General features: G+C 46.5%; 1 protein-coding gene across 2 annotated transcripts in view; it reads right to left on the bottom strand.

Annotated features, from left to right (window-relative positions):
• Positions 1–255: 255 nt before the first annotated feature.
• PPM1E (protein phosphatase, Mg2+/Mn2+ dependent 1E) overlaps positions 256–17,083 on the bottom strand; it is a 60,716-nt gene continuing 43,888 nt past the window's right edge. For both annotated transcript variants that reach the window (XM_039562722.1, XM_019287598.3), the window contains exons 2-7: positions 12,666–12,784; positions 8,205–8,404; positions 6,610–6,798; positions 5,956–6,099; positions 5,599–5,692; positions 256–5,331 (exon numbers count right to left, since the gene is read on the bottom strand). In XM_039562722.1, the coding sequence (XP_039418656.1) occupies positions 4,268–5,331; positions 5,599–5,692; positions 5,956–6,099; positions 6,610–6,798; positions 8,205–8,404; positions 12,666–12,784 (1,810 nt within the window). In that variant the 3' untranslated portion in view covers positions 256–4,267. The remainder of the gene's footprint in view (positions 5,332–5,598; positions 5,693–5,955; positions 6,100–6,609; positions 6,799–8,204; positions 8,405–12,665; positions 12,785–17,083) is intronic.

Below are 17,083 nucleotides of genomic sequence, written 5' to 3'. Positions count from 1 at the left end.
TTGGTTTGTGAAGAACAGGGGCGAAAAGAGGCTTGAAGACATTGATCTCCTTGGGCTGTGCTGTAACAGCCCCTCCCTTTTGGGCTGTGAAACAGCAGAGCTGGGCCACACTGGGTCCTGGGCAACCACATGGAAGCCAGAGCTCAACAGAGTAATTCCACGTCCATATCCCACAACGGAAACCCCCTTTCAGCACAGTAAAGGCACAGCTGCTCGCTGCCTTTGTTAGCTCTTAAATAACCAGGCTATCTGGAGTATGGTTTAAATTACTGTTTTATTAAGATATTGGTAAAACTCCAACAGTTTTTCCTGTATAAACAGCTTTCATAAATAAAATATGGATGACTAATACATGGTTAGAACTAAACTCGCGGGTGAACTGTAGAACAAGATTGCAAATGGAAAAGTCCCAACACTGGTACATGATTCAGCTTGAATTTATTCACTTGATAAAGAACATGTTTCATGAACAAGGTACTACAGAAAGGTCAGCAGGAGCACCCAGGAGCTGAGACGCGCCTGGCTGGCCACGAGCAGCAGCACTCGGGGTGAGCTCAGCCACCTCCCCTGGTCTCGTCCCGAGGTGTCTTCCAGAGGGAAGGAGAGGAAAAACCGGACACGACAAGGGTTGTATGAGACCCTGACAGGTGGGGGTTGTTTTTCTTTAGCTTTAACGCTGGCAAGGGCAGTGCCATGGCTGGGGTGCCAGGGCTGGAGCGGGGCACGGACATTGGAATCAGAAGTCGTGTTAATGCTTCCTTATTATTGCACATGATACAAGGGTAGAAAGTTTTGTTCCTGTTGCAAAGAGGATGTGAATTAAAGAAAGATTGCCCTAAATTACAGACATGAACAAAGCTGCAGTATCCCCTTGGATGGCTTTGTTTATGTGACTAAGTGCTGAGTGACGAAATTGTGCTAAAACAGCCCCTAATTTAGACCAATCTTTCTCATTTTGCTTTATTCCTGCAGAATCTTGGGGTCGGGAGGATTTGGTGAGGAGAGAGTGGACCTGAACTACAGCAGCCATGTCTATGCACACAACTCGTTGTGCCTCATCTGCCCATGGGACAACTGACACACAGTGCTCCGAAAACAGGCGGAGTTTCTAGGATGCTGCACCACCAGCAACGTGGTGTAAGTTAAAGTCTGCTTGGCCATTGTCCTTCGGCGCCGCGGCGCCACCGAACCCAACAGCTCAGCTACGGAACGGTTCTCACTCGCAAGGACAATGGATGGCACTTCTAGGTAAAGAAAAGTTCCACACGTGCGTTTCCACCCACCTCTAGTGCAAATGGAATGGGTTAAGAGCTCCCTGCTCTGGTGCTATTCTGCTCTCTGCACCGCACACATTCCTCAGAGCTGGGACAGCACAGCGGCCCCTCCCGCACGGGAGCCCCGCGGTGCTCACAGTGAAGAGCTTCCGAGCGAGTTTTGAGCAGCTCCAGGCAAACCAGCCCTGAGCCCCTTCCTCAAAACCACCACAACTGAAACAGAACAAAAATAAAGTCATGTTGTCACTGCTACCTCCTGGTTCTGCAACCACGGTCACCGCGTCGACCGAGAGGGATGCGGGGTTGTGTGAACGCGGAAAAGGGATACTTCAGCTCTTTATTGGAAAGATTCGTTGTACAAATTTTCACCACCACTAAGATACACGATAAAAATACAAAACACAGGTCACAGACTGAATCTCAGTATCAACAGTTAATAAATACAATGAGATACTTCTCTATTAGCCTAATATTTTACACTGTCACCAGATAGACGATCAAGGTACGAGATACAGAACACTTAGATACCGTTAGAGAGGGATTATTGCTTACGTCAGCAAGCAGCAGATAAGGGCACAGGAGTTTGAACTGAAGGAACTACTTCCTATCACCAGTGGCATTAAGAGAAAACACTGCATTTCACAAGCACTGCTTTTTGTCTAGTGTGTAGAATCAAGAGCAGCATAATCAGACCAATAACCACTACTTTTAATATTATAGAACTTTAAAGGACTTACCTTACAAATGGTTCCTATCTACTCTATAAATATGCAGTTAGTGAAGAAATGAACACTTGCTCTATCTATACAATGGTTTTACCTGACCACACTGCAACTACGATGGTGGATTTTTTTTCTCCTAGCAAGATAAATGGGATGAGTCGCAGAATTACCATTTATGAATCCACACCTAAAAAAGCTAGATCCTTCCCAAAACAGCACACATGCAGTCCAGTGCTCTTCAACTGCTCCTGCAGACTGGGAAGAAGTTTTATCATCCGTGACGGGTTTGCATTCTAATTTACTCACGTCAAGAATTGCACTTACACCACCTTTCTCTCCGGAATACGACAGTCAGCTAAAGATGGACTTTCAATGAGTCATTATTACTGTGAATAATTTAAAACAAAGGCACCACAGAGATGCCCCAGGGTTGCATATTTTACCATTTCATGGTTTCTCAAATTTCCTCGGTAAATCTGACTTGGAACAGAAGCTGCAGCTAAAGAGAACGTTGACAACAGCTAAGGCAGAATAAGATGGCAGATAAGAGCCAATGATCCCGTAAGATTAAAACAAAGTCTGAAAAAGATCAAAGGAATCTAAAGCCACACTCCAACTCCTGGTTGCTCACAAAGCCTTTTGCTGTTCATCAGATTGCTTTTAAAATAGTGCATCAAAGAGAGAAGCAGCGGAAATTGGCAGAATTCAAGCCTCGCCATCTCGTCGTGTAGAATAATTTTCTTGACTACTTAATATTAAAATACTTCGCAAATTCTAGCTAAACACTAATACTGCTATTGTTACTGCTAAAATGATATGAATTGTTCACTAAGTGCCTATGAAGACTTACTTTATTCATACTCCTCCCAATGCATCCCTGTGACAAAGGGTAGTAACAGGATCTGGACTTAGTGGAGCTGATGGGAATCGGGCTCTTTATTTATGTCCCAATTAGCGGCTCCCCTGAGGGTGTGACCTCACCTCGGGAGCGGGGAGGGGCTGGTGGCCGCTGCTTATGCAAAGAAGGGCAGCTGAGTTCCTCCCTGGCCCTCCTGGACCCGGGGGAGCCAGAGCAGAGCCCTGCCCGGGCAGGGAATTCCACCCTCTCCGCTGAAGGCCCAGCGCAGCCCCTGCTCTGCTGCATCCTCGGCCTTTCCATCCTCTTTGGATTGCTTCAGCATCCATCCCTACACACCCCGAACACACCCCATGGCAGCCGTGGTGCTGCATCCTTCCTGCTGCCATTGGATGTGAAATGCTGCCTTTGCCACCTGGGAATCCTCACCAGAACCACACAGCTCATCCAACAGCTCCTGATCTCTGCTGGGACGGGTGCAGGGACAGAGGGTGGGACTGGACACCTCCACGGGTTGGGTTCTCTTAAGACCTGAGATGAAGTTAAGGTGGGAAGAGGTTGGCTCAAAGCATTAAGCACAATCATGTTCAACTCATTGAGAACAATTTCCTAAACTGAGAAATGAGAAAAATGCCACTAAAAGCACCAGAAAGATACGAAATTCCCTACACTGCACCTCCAGCCATAGGAATTAATTTTTTTTTTTAAACTGCAAGAAAAATTTTCTTCATACTCCGCATTTTATATTACATGAGAAAAAAAAAAAAGGTAAATTATGAGTCTGTACCTCGATGGGAGTCTGAGACCAGAGCAGCAGGAGCTTAGTGTGTCCATTCCTAAGGTACCTGGTAAACCCTGTATGGCTTTTAGTCATCTACCTGCAAAAGTGGATGCAATTTTCTAATTCATCTTAACGCTCACCTGGAATAAACAGAAAGCAGAACACAAAAAGAAAAACAAAAAACCGAAAAACCCCACACCTCGACTCTATGGAAACTTCCCCCCGCTCTAAAAAAATTTGGCAGTTCTAACCCAGATCGTTCTTTGAGTATTGCTCCACAGACATTTCTCAGGCAGGTGCAACCTTCTGCGTGTTTAGGGGCCGTGCCCTGGCGTTGTCTGTCCACGTGCAGCGGCTGCTGGGCTCTCCCTGCTGGATGTGGCTGGACACTCGTGTGTGCGGGTGGTCGGGCGGCTGCGGCATTGCTCGGGGTGGCACCACCACCAAACTTTATTAGAGATTGAAACAACTACATTGGTTAATTCCTAGATCTATTTACACAGGGGTTGAGCTTGGCAGGGGACTGGAGTACAGTTCGGAAATGCCCACCTCTTTTTTTTCGCTTTCTGATGATGCCAGTTTTATTTTGGGAATGTCTACTTTGGGAGTCTGACAGGGGAACACGAGGGGGTGGTTACATTTTACAGCATTGATGAAGGTGTGGGTCTGGTATACAACGACTTTGTCTTCGCATCAAACACTCGCTGTAAGAGTCGTGGCTGGGCAGCCTCCGCCACGGGGAGGGTCGGGCCAACGCCCTCCTGCTCCTGCGGCCCCGGGCAGGGAAGGCCAGGCTGGATCCTTCTCCCTGGGAAGGCTCGTGAGCCGAGAGCGGCGTGTGAAACTTTGGTTTGAGCCTGGCTCCTCGCCGCCTCTTCCCGTTGCAGAGCCGGAAGTGAGGGAACGCAGCTCGTTTTCCCAAGGATTTGAACAGTTCATCTTCCAGCCCAAAGAAGACGGGGGATAAACCCCTGACCCTGTAGATGCCCTGCCCTGCAGCACCCGAGCTCAGAGGGGCCTCGTCCTCCCTGGGATCGCTCTGTCCGCAGCCCGAGGACGCGCTGAGCTCCGGGGACTCGCTCTTCACCGGGGAGCTGCTGATCGAATCCGCACTCTTTGGTATGCCAGGACTAAACACTTGGACTGGTGGCAGACATTTGGCACTCTGAGGTGTACTAGTTTCTGTTTTTGTCAGGTCTAAATAGCCTTGATCATCCAAGGGGTTAACGCTGGACCCTATGCTTAAGCTAGTTCTGTCGGTGAAGGAATCCACTCGTCCTTCATAGCCTAAATCTGCAGGTGCTGAGCACTGGTGCTGGGGCCACGGCCGTTTGCAGTCTCCATGGTTCTCCTTGTCTTCCCCATTGTCTTCTTGCCCACCTTGGAAAGAGTTCTCTGTCCAGTCCGACTCCTCGCTGACCGCGACCGCCGCGTTCATGTCCCTGAGAAACACCACAATGACGGTGATGTTGTCGCTGGAGCCGGCATCCCGAGCAGATGCCACCAATTTATGTGCTACCATGCTGCTGTCACCATTATTCTCCTTCAGATGGTCAGCCACCACTTTGACTGCCTCATCGGGGTTGACTGTGTCATAGAAGCCGTCGCAGGCCAGAATGAGGTAGTCTTCAGAGCCATCCAGCACCGTGGAGGCAGAGTCTGCGTCCCCACAGATGTATGGCTTGTGCTCAGCATCCCCTGTGGAAAAGCAGCAGAGAAACACAACTGTGGGTTTGCAGCCACAGCTTCCATCAGCCCTTTATGAACTCAGTGTGGAGCCAATGACTCTTACCCCAAGTTAAAGCAATTATGTGGGAATTATTCCCTTAGACTGTAGGGGGAAAAATTGAGGTTATTGCTCATAGGTCTATCTTCAGCTGTATTTCAAATTTTGATGACTAGAAAATAAAAATTTTATAGTTAAAAAGCAAAGAAAGTCTCAAAAAGGAATGGAAGCCCACTCACCAATAGCTCTGGAGACAGAGAGGCTCCCGTTCACCCTCCAGGCTCCAAACCATACCACGCAGCCACCCAGGGCCTCGATGCGCTTCTTCTCATCCTGAACAGCAACACAAGAGAGGTTTGGACAGAGCAGTCAGAGCTGCATCACACACTCAACTCTCCTGTAAGTACTTGGTTTTTCACAGACACAGCAGGCCCCATGAGACAAAGGATTTGCATTGTTTGGATTTACAGATCCAAACAAAGCAGGCTAAGTGGAACACACACTGCTGCTCCAAGAGATCCTGGCATGGCAGCACTCCCCCAAAGCTGGTACCTGTGGTGTCACTGCCCAGGAGTGTTTAGGCAGGCCATTCTCACCTCTCGATCTGGTTTGTGAGGTTTCATCAGTTCCACAGCTTGGCCTCTCCTCACGAGCATGACCTGGGAGTCCCCAAGCCAAGCCACATGCAGCATATTCCCTCGGATGAAAGTCACCACCCCGGTGGTTCCACAGCGCAGACTCTGGAAAAAATACATTTCCATTTCAAAGCATTTTCTTACTTAACTCAGGGACAGAACACGTTGAAACTGCAGCACAGAGCCTATTCCCAGGGAGGAACAGGCAGTGCTTTCCCTACGGCTACGACTGCTCAATAACAGCCCCTTGGAGCCAACCTGGCTGAGCACGAATTTTCCCCATGACATCCCTGCATGGGACCCACCTGCCAGGAGCTGGGCACTGCTGGGACTGCTCTGGCTGCCTCCTGCCACTGACAGGAACACCTGTGTGTTACTGAACCCAAGGACTGAGCCTGGTCAGCAGGTGAGTGTGGGAATGGCAGTAGCATCCTTAAGAGGAGCTGGATGCTGTCAGAAGCAGGAGCTGACATTTTTATGGGATGTGAAGCTATGGACAGAAAGCCACCAGTGGGGACCAGTGCATGGACAGCTCTGTGCTGACCCTGGGCTGTGCTTGGAGCCCCCCTCTGACACAGGCAGAATGTAGAGGTTAACGCTTTGGGAGCCCCTCACCTCCCTGGCTGCCTTCTGCACAAAGCGCTCGTCAGTCACGCGGAAGGCTCGGCACAGAGCCTCGGCTGGGTCGTGCTGGAACATCTCCTGGTGGACCATGTTCACGTGCAGGTGGATGGAGGCATAGATGGCAGCATCCACTCCTCCATGACCATCAAACACCGCAAAATAAGCTTGTTCTTCTTGGTCCTGCCAGTGGAAACACAGGGAGGAAAAAACTCAGGGGAAAGCAATGCAAGCAGCTCACTGGATTGTCTTAAACCTTTGAACTTGGGATTTGTGGTGTCCTCATTAAATTGCAATTAGAGACAGCGTCTCCACTGGAAAAGCAAAGTACCCTGACCACCTGCACTTGCATCAATGGGAAATTTCCACCTTGTTGTTGAATTCTACCTGCAAAGTGCAAGAGATGCCCTGCCAGAATCCCCTGTGCAGTGCTCTCAGTTCTCCTTAGGTCCCATTTGTTACAGCTCAGTCACACAACTCAAATAGGAAGTGCCATTCTCATCAAATTGTGCAGGAGATTTTGTGACTGCGAAAACCACACAGAGAGAATAACATCCAATACGGTTTGCATGAAGTCTACATCATGATTGGAATCCACCGGGGATGAAATGCCAGTACAGTTAAAATGTGAAGCCAGCCAGCCTCTGCTTTCACTCTTCTTTTTTCTTAATTCTAAAACATATCATCTTAGATGCCTGTGTTTTAAAAAAACTGTATGTGCTCTCTCATCAGAAAATTGTGATTACATTCACAAATCAAATACAGCAAAATCACTCATCCTCAAGGCAGTTTTCTCAGCTTCCCCATCTCTGCTCAGAGAAACAACGCAGTACCAGGAGACAGAAACTCCTGTGCCTATTCACACACACAACACCAACCCACTGACAGAGCCAATTCAACCTTGACAGCCAGCTCAGTGACTGGAATATTTGCACATTGTAATTTTTAGGTAATGGGCTCCAACACAAATTGGAATAAGAAAGCTGACAACTGACAGGCAAAGGAAACATCTGCCTCTGTTTGCATTAATATCATTTAAAGGTAAGAATGTGGATGGGGCAGAAGATGGTTATTAAAGTGACAGGGTGTAATAAAGAAGCAATTATGCAGCAATTTAATCCTTAAGGTAAAATTCTTGCCACTTCCTTATATTTCCCATTCCTCAGTGTCCAGTTTTATATCTCAAGGGAGAGCAAGAATGAGTGTCTGACCAATGGCCACATCAAGAGAGTAATGGAAGGAAAGACAGGCCCCAGTTCCACCAAACTACTCACATTGCTAGAACTGTGTGTGAGCTGCACCCCACAGTCCTGTAAGTTTTGGGTTTGGTTTGGGGTTTTTTTACTTTCTTTCCTTATTTTTGCTTTTGGCTTCTTCCTGCCAGGAGGAAGGGTTGAAGAGCAGAGCAGACCCACCCCCAGCTGCCAAGTGGCTTCAGAGATGAACTGTGAGGTGACCTGGTCAACACCAACTGCCAACCCTCCTCAGGTCCATCACCTTTCACTTCCTTTCAGTGGAAAACTGCCTGGTTTCCCAGAATGGAAACCACTGCTCATAGAATCTGTGTCTCCCACGTGCTCTGTGCTTACCTCAAGGTTGAAGAGCATGTTGAAGTCAGGGATGCAGACGTGCTTGTCCTCCATCTTCCTGCGCATGTTCTTGATGGCGTGGATGGAGGTCTCGTAGTAGCGGTGGGGCTTGGGCTGCAGAGGGAAATCTTTCACCCAATTGCTGCAGATCTCGTGCAGTTTGCTGTAAACTAAACGGGCCAACTTCACTGTCTCGATCTCTAGGGAAGGCACAAACCACAAAGCCTTGAGAATGTTATAAAGTCAGAGTTTTCTCCCTTGCATACATTATAAAGATGAAACAAAACCGTTTTAGCCAAGCAGTTGATGTCAGCAGGGAAATTCTGGGCTCTGATGCATGAAAAGAGGAAGCCAAACTCACCATAATCAGCATTCATCAGTAAGCAGCTCATTGTTTGTTTGTCTTTTTAACTTAAACATTTCCCCATGCCTTTGGGGAACTCATTTGCAGCAGCACAGAAAATGAAAGGCACGAAAGGCATTGGATCCCTCACGTGGCCCTGACAGGGACTTTGTCATGGCACAGGGTGCCACCTACAAAACCCCCCCTCCATAACAATGACACACTGGGTTTGGACCAAATTCTCTATTCTAAACACCATTGCACTGCAGAGCTGAGGCAAGACAGTGGAAAAAATCTGCAGGAATTAGTAGAGTCATTTTAAGATGTTTTGTGCACTTTCAGCAGTGCACAGGTGCCTTCTTAGCTATTTCCAGATTTCATATTATTCCCATATTCCTGACAACGGTGTGTCAGAGAAATCTGCAAGAGCAAATGAGAAAACCATAAAGGCCTCACATTTAAGAAAATGCTGAACTGTCACTCCTGAGAAATTGTCATTTTAAAACATGAAAACTCAGGCACTTGACATTTGTTCTGAAATCCAGGAGAGGAAAACAGGAAGTCAGCATCAGAGCTGAACACATCCAAATCTCTTTGTTCATGATCGCTCACCAAAGCCAGGGATCTTCAAAGCTAAACAGCAGCAATCCAGGGGTGCCAATCACTGCTGGAGGAGGAGGGGCTCACATGCAGGGAGGAGAGGGGAGAGTTAACAGCATCTCTCCGTTCACAGGAATTCTGTGAAGAGCCTAAAAGCAGCGTTTACTAATTTCTGTCCTAGGTCTGCAGTGACCAAGGGGCCAAGACCATTAGGAACAAGATACTGTCCCAGCTCTGTTGATTATGAGCTGGTTCAATCAAGAGGCATTAAGCTGGAAATACACTGGATAAATAACCAAAAGGAGTCTTGGCTCCTTGATCACACAGCTTTAAAACCAAGGGGTGGAAATCAAACCACTGGCTCATCCCACCACTGCCACAGTGTGGGGGTTCCTCACCCCCCCTGTACTGCTCTCCCTGGTGCCACCAGAAATCTCTTTGGGTAATGTATTTAAAGAGGGAACTCATCCAGCCTGATGTGTCCAAGTGCTATTTTCCAGAGGAAAGCCCACAGATTTTGCTGTCCGATTTCTCCCCAGTGGGCAGAGGTGAAGGGAAGTGGGCACATGTCAGAGTCACGTGGCTGTGGCACCTCTGCAGGAGGATGGCAGTGAACCCAGTGGCCCTGCTGAGATCCTAACACCCTTCCCAGGGGACCCTGCGTGCTGTCAGCATCATCAGTAACTGCTCGTGAGGTTAAAACAGGAGAATAATAAAATACCACAATAAAAACCACCCCCTCACAGCTGGAAATTACTCATCAATTGTTAATGTTGCCGTGCTGAGCCAGAGCTGACTCAGCTGTCACTGCGGTTGTGTCACGGAGAATTTCATTTCCCTCCTGCTGCTCCCAAATCCCCAAGGTTGGAAGTAATGCTGAGCTGCACCACAGTGAGTGGCAAATCCAGCCCAGGCATTGCTGCTCCCAAAGATGGCAGGGCTGAACCAGGATGAAAAGAATACGGGGAATCAGATCCTGCTTTGTAGTGCCATATTTCGTGAGCTGTGTTGAAAACATGGACAGTGTGACAACAAGGGTCAGAACCAACAGCCAAGGTTTTCCTTAATCCAGGAACTCTAGATTTCTTTGGAGATCTCTAGGATCTATCTCCTAGAACCTGGAACAACTGGGTAATGGGACATTATGATTTGCTTTGTGACATCTCCTGGATATTTGATACCACCACTAGGTCACACGGTCCTGCTATCCATCCTCTTTGGTGGCTCCTTAACAATGGCAAACTTCCATGTGATTCTCTTCCTCCACAAAAAAACCCCAAACCTAAATGTCCTTAACCTGACCTTTCCAAAAAGAAATCCAACATCATTCAGTTCTCATGGAAAATCTCTTGCTCCTCTCCAGTGCAGCTGGAAGAGTCATGGCCTGTGACTCAGATATTCAAAGACACATGGTCACCCCAGATATAAAAGACCCCTATTCTTGCAATCCTGTATTTGTGGACTCCAGCCAGTTCTCCTTCTTCTAAGATTTGCATTCTTCTGTCATGGAGCTTCTCATTTCCTTTCCACCAGCACACCAAGAACTCTCCTAAGTACAGGACATGATTTGTCACGTTGCAATTCTCAGAGTGAAATGTGCCACTAAGGAAATTTGAAATAGCTTTTTTTTTTATCTTCCAGCAAATTCAAACTTGAGGCAAATCAGGTAAATGTCTCCTTGTATTACACAGAGTAAAAATCTTTCTGGGTTCATAAAAAAACCTGACACAGAACTGGATATTAAAGCCAGCCAGCTAAATTCAGCTTGGTTTCACATTCTGCAGCAGCTCGAACAGCATCAGGGCACAGCGAACTCTGAGCATCAAACTTCAAGATGTAGAAATCCCATTTTCACCACCTGCCACACTTCCCTCTGCTTTCTTCCAAAGCATGAAAGTCTCCCTGTATGCTACCACTGAGGGCAGACCTCCTCTCAGCACCAGCCCAGGTTTCTCAAGGGACTCCCCTGGGAAGGTTCTCTAGGATGGAGCTGCTGCTCCCCCCGGTTTTGTTTGGGTTTTCTAGGCCAAACCTTGCACCCGTGGCTGATGAAGCACTGATGGAGCACAGGGTGCCCAGAGCAGCTGTGGCTGCCCCATCCCTGGAAGTGTCCAAGGCCAGGTTGGACGGGGCTTGGAGCAATGTGGGATAGTGGAAGGTGTCCCTGCCCATGGCAGGGGGTGGGACTTGATCTTTAATGTCCCAAACCATTCTGTCATTTCTATGACACTTGAGCTGATGTTCTGTTTTGGAAAATTATCGCTTAGATTATTTGAAATGGCAGGGTTTTTATGAAACTGTTGCTTTACTACAGGCCAGAAGATGTTCTCTCTCTTCCTCTCCCCTTAAAGCCTCACAATTTAACACTTCACATTGCATCAGCAAAGGGATATTTTATTTCCAAGTACCCTCATTATGACAATTCACCTCAACAAACTGCATCTGGAGCTCTGTGCTTAGTGCCTGCTCCAGCCTGGTCCCATCTTAATCTATGTTTGCATCTGTGTCTTACAGACTTAGATATATTTAAATGGCAATTCTGTAGGTGTGAGGGTTTTTTCCTTTCTTTTTTCCCTTTTTTTTGTTGAATTCTGTAGATATTCTGTGTGGAGGCTTAGTCAACATTTTCTTGGAGACTGTCAAATATTTATGCAAGTTTCAGAGATCTCAATTTTGAAATTAATGAAGGCTGCTCAGCCAGAACAATGACAAATCTATTCCATTTACCTGCTCAGCAGGAGGAGGCAGCAATACCTACAGAAAGGGAACTCAGAGCATGTTTTTCTGTTTCTCAGGTTTCCAAGGGCCTCTGGGGAACACAGCAGCATCTTCCTTTTTGAAGAGCCAGATTTATAGATCCTCCTTATCCCCAGAATAATTTACAGGGGGTTTTTTAATCAAAAAAGGAAGGAATGGACAAAGTGGTTTGGGGACTGTATTTTCAAGATCAAATGACAGAATTTCTGTCAATACCTTGGTCTTTGTTGTAATGAACAACCCAGCCAATTTTCAAGGTTAGTTAGGCCAGCAGAGTCCTGAAATGATTTAGGGTGCATGACCTTGAGCTAGATGCTGCAAAAATCTTGTCAGCCAACACAGATAAATGAGGAAAAGGAATTTTCTTCCTTTTAATAATGAAATCTCTTTATACTACCTTTTGCTAAAACCATATAAAAAACTTACAAGCCATAGTAAAAACCACACTGACTGAAATAATTCAGAATTAAATTATCTCTTCCCACATATATTTGACTTTGCTCCAAGGATGAGGGAGGACAACTGGCACTTGCCAGCAGAACCACATTGTATAAAGTGCTGAGAGAGAGATTCAGGACCATCAGATACAGCCATGAAGCTGCACTTAAAAGAGTGATTCCAAAGCTGAGAAAGCTTTGACTGAGAAATTAGACCTCCAGCTCTATCAGGAGTGGTGGAGAGCTCTCCATTAACCTTTTTACATCGACAAGGGATGTTCCTGTACCAGAAATCCTGTCCAGGTTCCTTTAGGTGGCACTTACGGATGATGCCGTCGGCGTTGTCCACATGCTTGGGCAGGAAATGCGCCGAGAGGTCGCTCTGCAGGACTTCATCTGAAGTTGCTCTGGCTAAAGCAGAGGCCAGGAATGAAGGGCAATTACTGGAAAAGAAAAAGAGAAATCCACAAAAAGATGTTTTAGTGTGATTCAGTAAGGTAACATAGAGGTATTTTTCACCAAGGTTCTTCTTCGCCAGACAGCACCACAACCCCGCAGCAAGACCTCAAACTCTCTGATGGATTTCAGTTGCCCTCTTTCACTCCTGTGTTCCCTGTTTCTTAAGTTTTAATGTTTCAATTCATAACCTCTATTTAAATTCTTTTCAAATCTAGATTGAGCCCTCCAGAGTCTGTCACATGACTGTACATTTTTTACATATGTATGATACACTTTTAACTCAAGTCCAGTTTCTCCTAAGAATTGGAGTCAGGATTCCAGAATTCGTCAGATTTCAAAGTGTCCAAAGCCTCTCCAAGGGGCACTGAAAGTTAAGTTTAACCCATAGGGAGCTGATGTGCATAAGGTTAAAAAGCTTCCTCAGGAATGATTTCTATCCAGAGCAAAGTGGCTTTAACTCACTCTAGCTTAATTACACCTGGTATCCCCCAAGGTTAATTAATCTATAGCAAGCCAAGGCCACTTTAATGTACATTCTCTCATTCAAGAGGAATTTAATACCTCTTAATTTATGTATGACTTTGCATTTCCCATTGGTCAGCCTGAATTTCTCCAGGTGTCTCCTGCTGACACAGCGTGAAACCTCCAGTTTCCACAGATATTATTGGGGTAACAATGTCTTTCCCAAGACATTCTACTGTCACAGGGTCACAGAGAGGCACAGGGCCGATTTCAGCCCAGAAATTGTCCATCAGCCACAGAATTCCATGTCAGAAATCCAGGGAACAGGCAATGAACACAAACATTCCTTAACCTATTCCTTCTGTTTAACATAACGATAAATGATTGAAGGATAAGATTAGCAATAAATAGCTTTGTCCAACATTGTCATGAGACAAGCTCTGGCCCTTGAAGTCACACAGAGAGCCACTCACACCTCGTTGCGGCCCCATCCTAAGGTTTTCCCTGGAATTCGCAGCCGGGCATTCCGCTCCAGCCTCAGCAGCGCTCAGGAAGCTCCGCTGCTGGCGGAAATCAGCTGCCTTAGGGCCGACTCGTCCCAGCAGAGCTCAGCTCTGATCCTACTTACATCCGGCAATTCCCGGTGTAGGAGCGATGAGCCACAGGAAAACACACCGGGATATCCCTTGCTTCTGGCACGTGGAGGAGCTGATTTTCTGTCTTGTCTTTTCTGTCTTTATTTAGCTCAAAAAGAGCAGGTTTTTCATGCAGTGATGCTGGTTCTGCTCATGTTACAGGAGATTCCCTCCAAAAAGGGAGAAATTGCAATGCCCGGGATAGAATAATTATGCCAGCAGTTACCAGCAGGGCACCCGCAGGAATCTGAGCTTGTTTCCAGTCCAAGGCTTCCCCTGAGCAGCTCAGTGCTGAAACTCTTTAGAAAAACCAAACTTGTTTTGTGTCACTTACAAACAACCCCTCAGGAACATCCACTGGGCAAAGAGGGAGCCTGGTTAAGAACTGGGGCAACAACAGCGCCTAAAATAGAGACTCAGCATCTAAACAGCAGAGAAAAAAAATATCCCTAACATGAGGAACTCTGCCTGGGAGGGGGGACAGCAATGTCTTTGGATACCCAGAGCCATGAACACTTGTATCTGAAATTTGAGATACTATTTTAACTGCAGTGACCGATGACACAACTGAAAGGTGCATTTACAGGGGGTGTAGCCGGTCAGAGTATTTTCCCCACCAGCTCCATGTGCTATTCACGTGTCCTCACAGCCAGAGCCAGCAGTTCCACACAGCAGCTCTTTATCCAGCCAAAGAGTGCATTTCCATTACAATGCTAAACCTACACAAAAAGCCGCTAAAGATGTTATTAGATAAATTAGAGGATTTTAAGTACATCCTTCCTGATTCTCTGGCAGCGTAGGTGTGTTTAGACCACCCACAGTTGCATTGCAGCAATCCTGAAATAACTCTAGGAAGGTATTAAATCAAGCCTAAAAGTGCTCTGCTTCCATTAATTAAGTTTGAGAAAACCAGTCTGAGGTGGGTTTAACTCAGCCCACATATTATTATGTTACCAGCTTAACACACAACTCCTCTCCATCCTGATAGCATTAAAGTGGGGAGGACTTTCCAAACGCCTTCCCTGAGCTATTCCTCTGTGCTCTGAATCTAATACAAACTCTCCTACTGAAAAAAAAAGAGATGGCAAATTTTAAATTCTTATTGCATGGGAGTTTCACCACGGGGGTTTGAGCAACTGATCAATTTCGAGGGGAAAGGCAGAGAAAATAAATCAGCTGAAGGCTTTCCTTCTATGTCTGGCCACTCTCTGTCCTAATAATAGCAGCTGCTGGCCAAAGAATTAATTGCCCTTGACATTTGTTGATCACAAAGCTTCTTATGCAGCTGTTCCAGGGCTGTGCCATGTGAGCAGGGAAGTGACCACACGCAGACAGATGACTTCCTCTTCCTGATTAGCACCACTCAACATTTACTTCTCTCACTTGGCTCCTCAGAGCACTTTTAGTCGAATTACTTTTTCCCTTCAAGGAACAGCAGATTGCACTGGAGGTTTAAAATAGCTGTTGAAGGCAAACTGCTCTAAGGACACTTCATTACTGCTACACCAAGACAAATGAAGAGACAGCTCTGGATCTCTGTTTCCATCACCAAAGTGAGCACTCAGGTGAGCAGCTACAGCATCCCACAAAACAGCAATCCAAGGAGGGCAGTTCTCCCCTCTCCTCACAAAACCCAGAAAGTATCACCAGGATCCATGGGAACAGGGAGGAGCTTCCACCCTGGGATTACCTGCTGGCTACTGAAAATAAATTCTTCTGCCACATTCTAGATGCTCAAATGTTAATAGTCATGAAGTTTGAAACTGGGAGGGCTCTGTCTTGTTTAGCAGAGAGCTGAGAGCTAAATGCCTTTGTCTATTCATAGCTGTGCCACTAACTCAGCAGCTGACCTTGGACGAGTCACTTCACCACTCAGACCTTCATTCCTCATCTGCAAACAAGGGATGAGAATGTCATTCCCTCGGCGAGAGGAGAAGGAGGAGGAAGGCTGTAGAAGGCCTAAATCTGTGTTTGTGATGTATTCTGGAATTTCTTGATAAGAGCACAACTGAAGGGAAAAACACAAAGACGAGAGTGGGAGATATTTTCAATCTATAGAAGATTTATACTTTCATACTTTTGATAGCCTTCCTAGCTTTTTCTCACTCTTTTCTCATACACTGCCAGAAGTGCTAAGTGGAACACACAGGCAAACAACAGCTCTGGATAACTCACAGTGTCATCAACAGCTGCAGGAAAGGGGAAAACCAGCAAAGAGAGACCTCAAGTTCTTAAAACTTGTAGTTCTGGAGCATTAGCACTGCTGATGGGAAAATGATGTTGCAGCCCCTGCCTAAAATCCACAACGAGGGCCACCAGTGCTGAAAATCCCAAAGGCTGTCATGGTCTGGGGTAGCTGATGAGGCATCACTAACCCAAACAAAGCAGGGAAAATGGACCGAAACGAACTGGGGCTTTCAAGGGGCAAAATGGGCAGTAAATCACAAAAGGTACAGTGTTCCTGTTACCTCAGGAATCCCCTGACACCACAGAACAGCAATTGTTTTAGTTAGAATGAGGAATGATTGAAATAGAAATGCTATTCAATCTGCTGAACACAAAACAAATCCACAGGCAAACAGGATAAAGCAGCATATTTGGTTTCACACAGCAATCCAAGACCAAGAACATGACCTGAAAAGAACCAAGTACAGCACATTCCCCAAAGGCCTATAATTTACTGTGTTAGTAAAAGACTTTGTAGGGATGACAAGCTGACGGCACCCTTTCCAAAAGACCTTCCACCAGGGATGCAGTTTGGGAAACACTCCCGCTCACGTGGCCTGTTGCAAGCTCTTGTTAGAAAGCAACTTTTGTTAGATTCAGTTTAAGAAAAACCTAGTTTGTCCCCTGCCTGTATTTACAAAACATTCCAAAGTCTCATGAGACTTCTTCCAGATGGAGCCTTGGATATGGCCTGGAAGCTCTTTGAAGAAGCCTTTGAAATCTTTATTACTGAAAGTTCCCATGCTGTGAAGTGCAGCAGTAACGAGCAGAGAAATTCTTTGGGAAGCTCCTTTGGCTGTTTCCCCAGCCCTCCCTTCCTCCACCTCCTGTTTCCGTGGCCATCCAGAGGGACTTGGAGGCAGCTGAGGGGCTCCTGTTTGTCTCCAAACTCCTCCAGGTCACCCAGGACTCAGAGGGGAATATTCTGTGAAGCATTCCAAGACCCCAAAATGATTATGG

The sequence above is a fragment of the Corvus cornix genome, chromosome 19, assembly GCF_000738735.6.
Source record: "Corvus cornix cornix isolate S_Up_H32 chromosome 19, ASM73873v5, whole genome shotgun sequence".
Lineage (NCBI taxonomy): Eukaryota > Metazoa > Chordata > Aves > Passeriformes > Corvidae > Corvus > Corvus cornix.
This window is presented reverse-complemented; position numbering and strand designations above follow the sequence as displayed.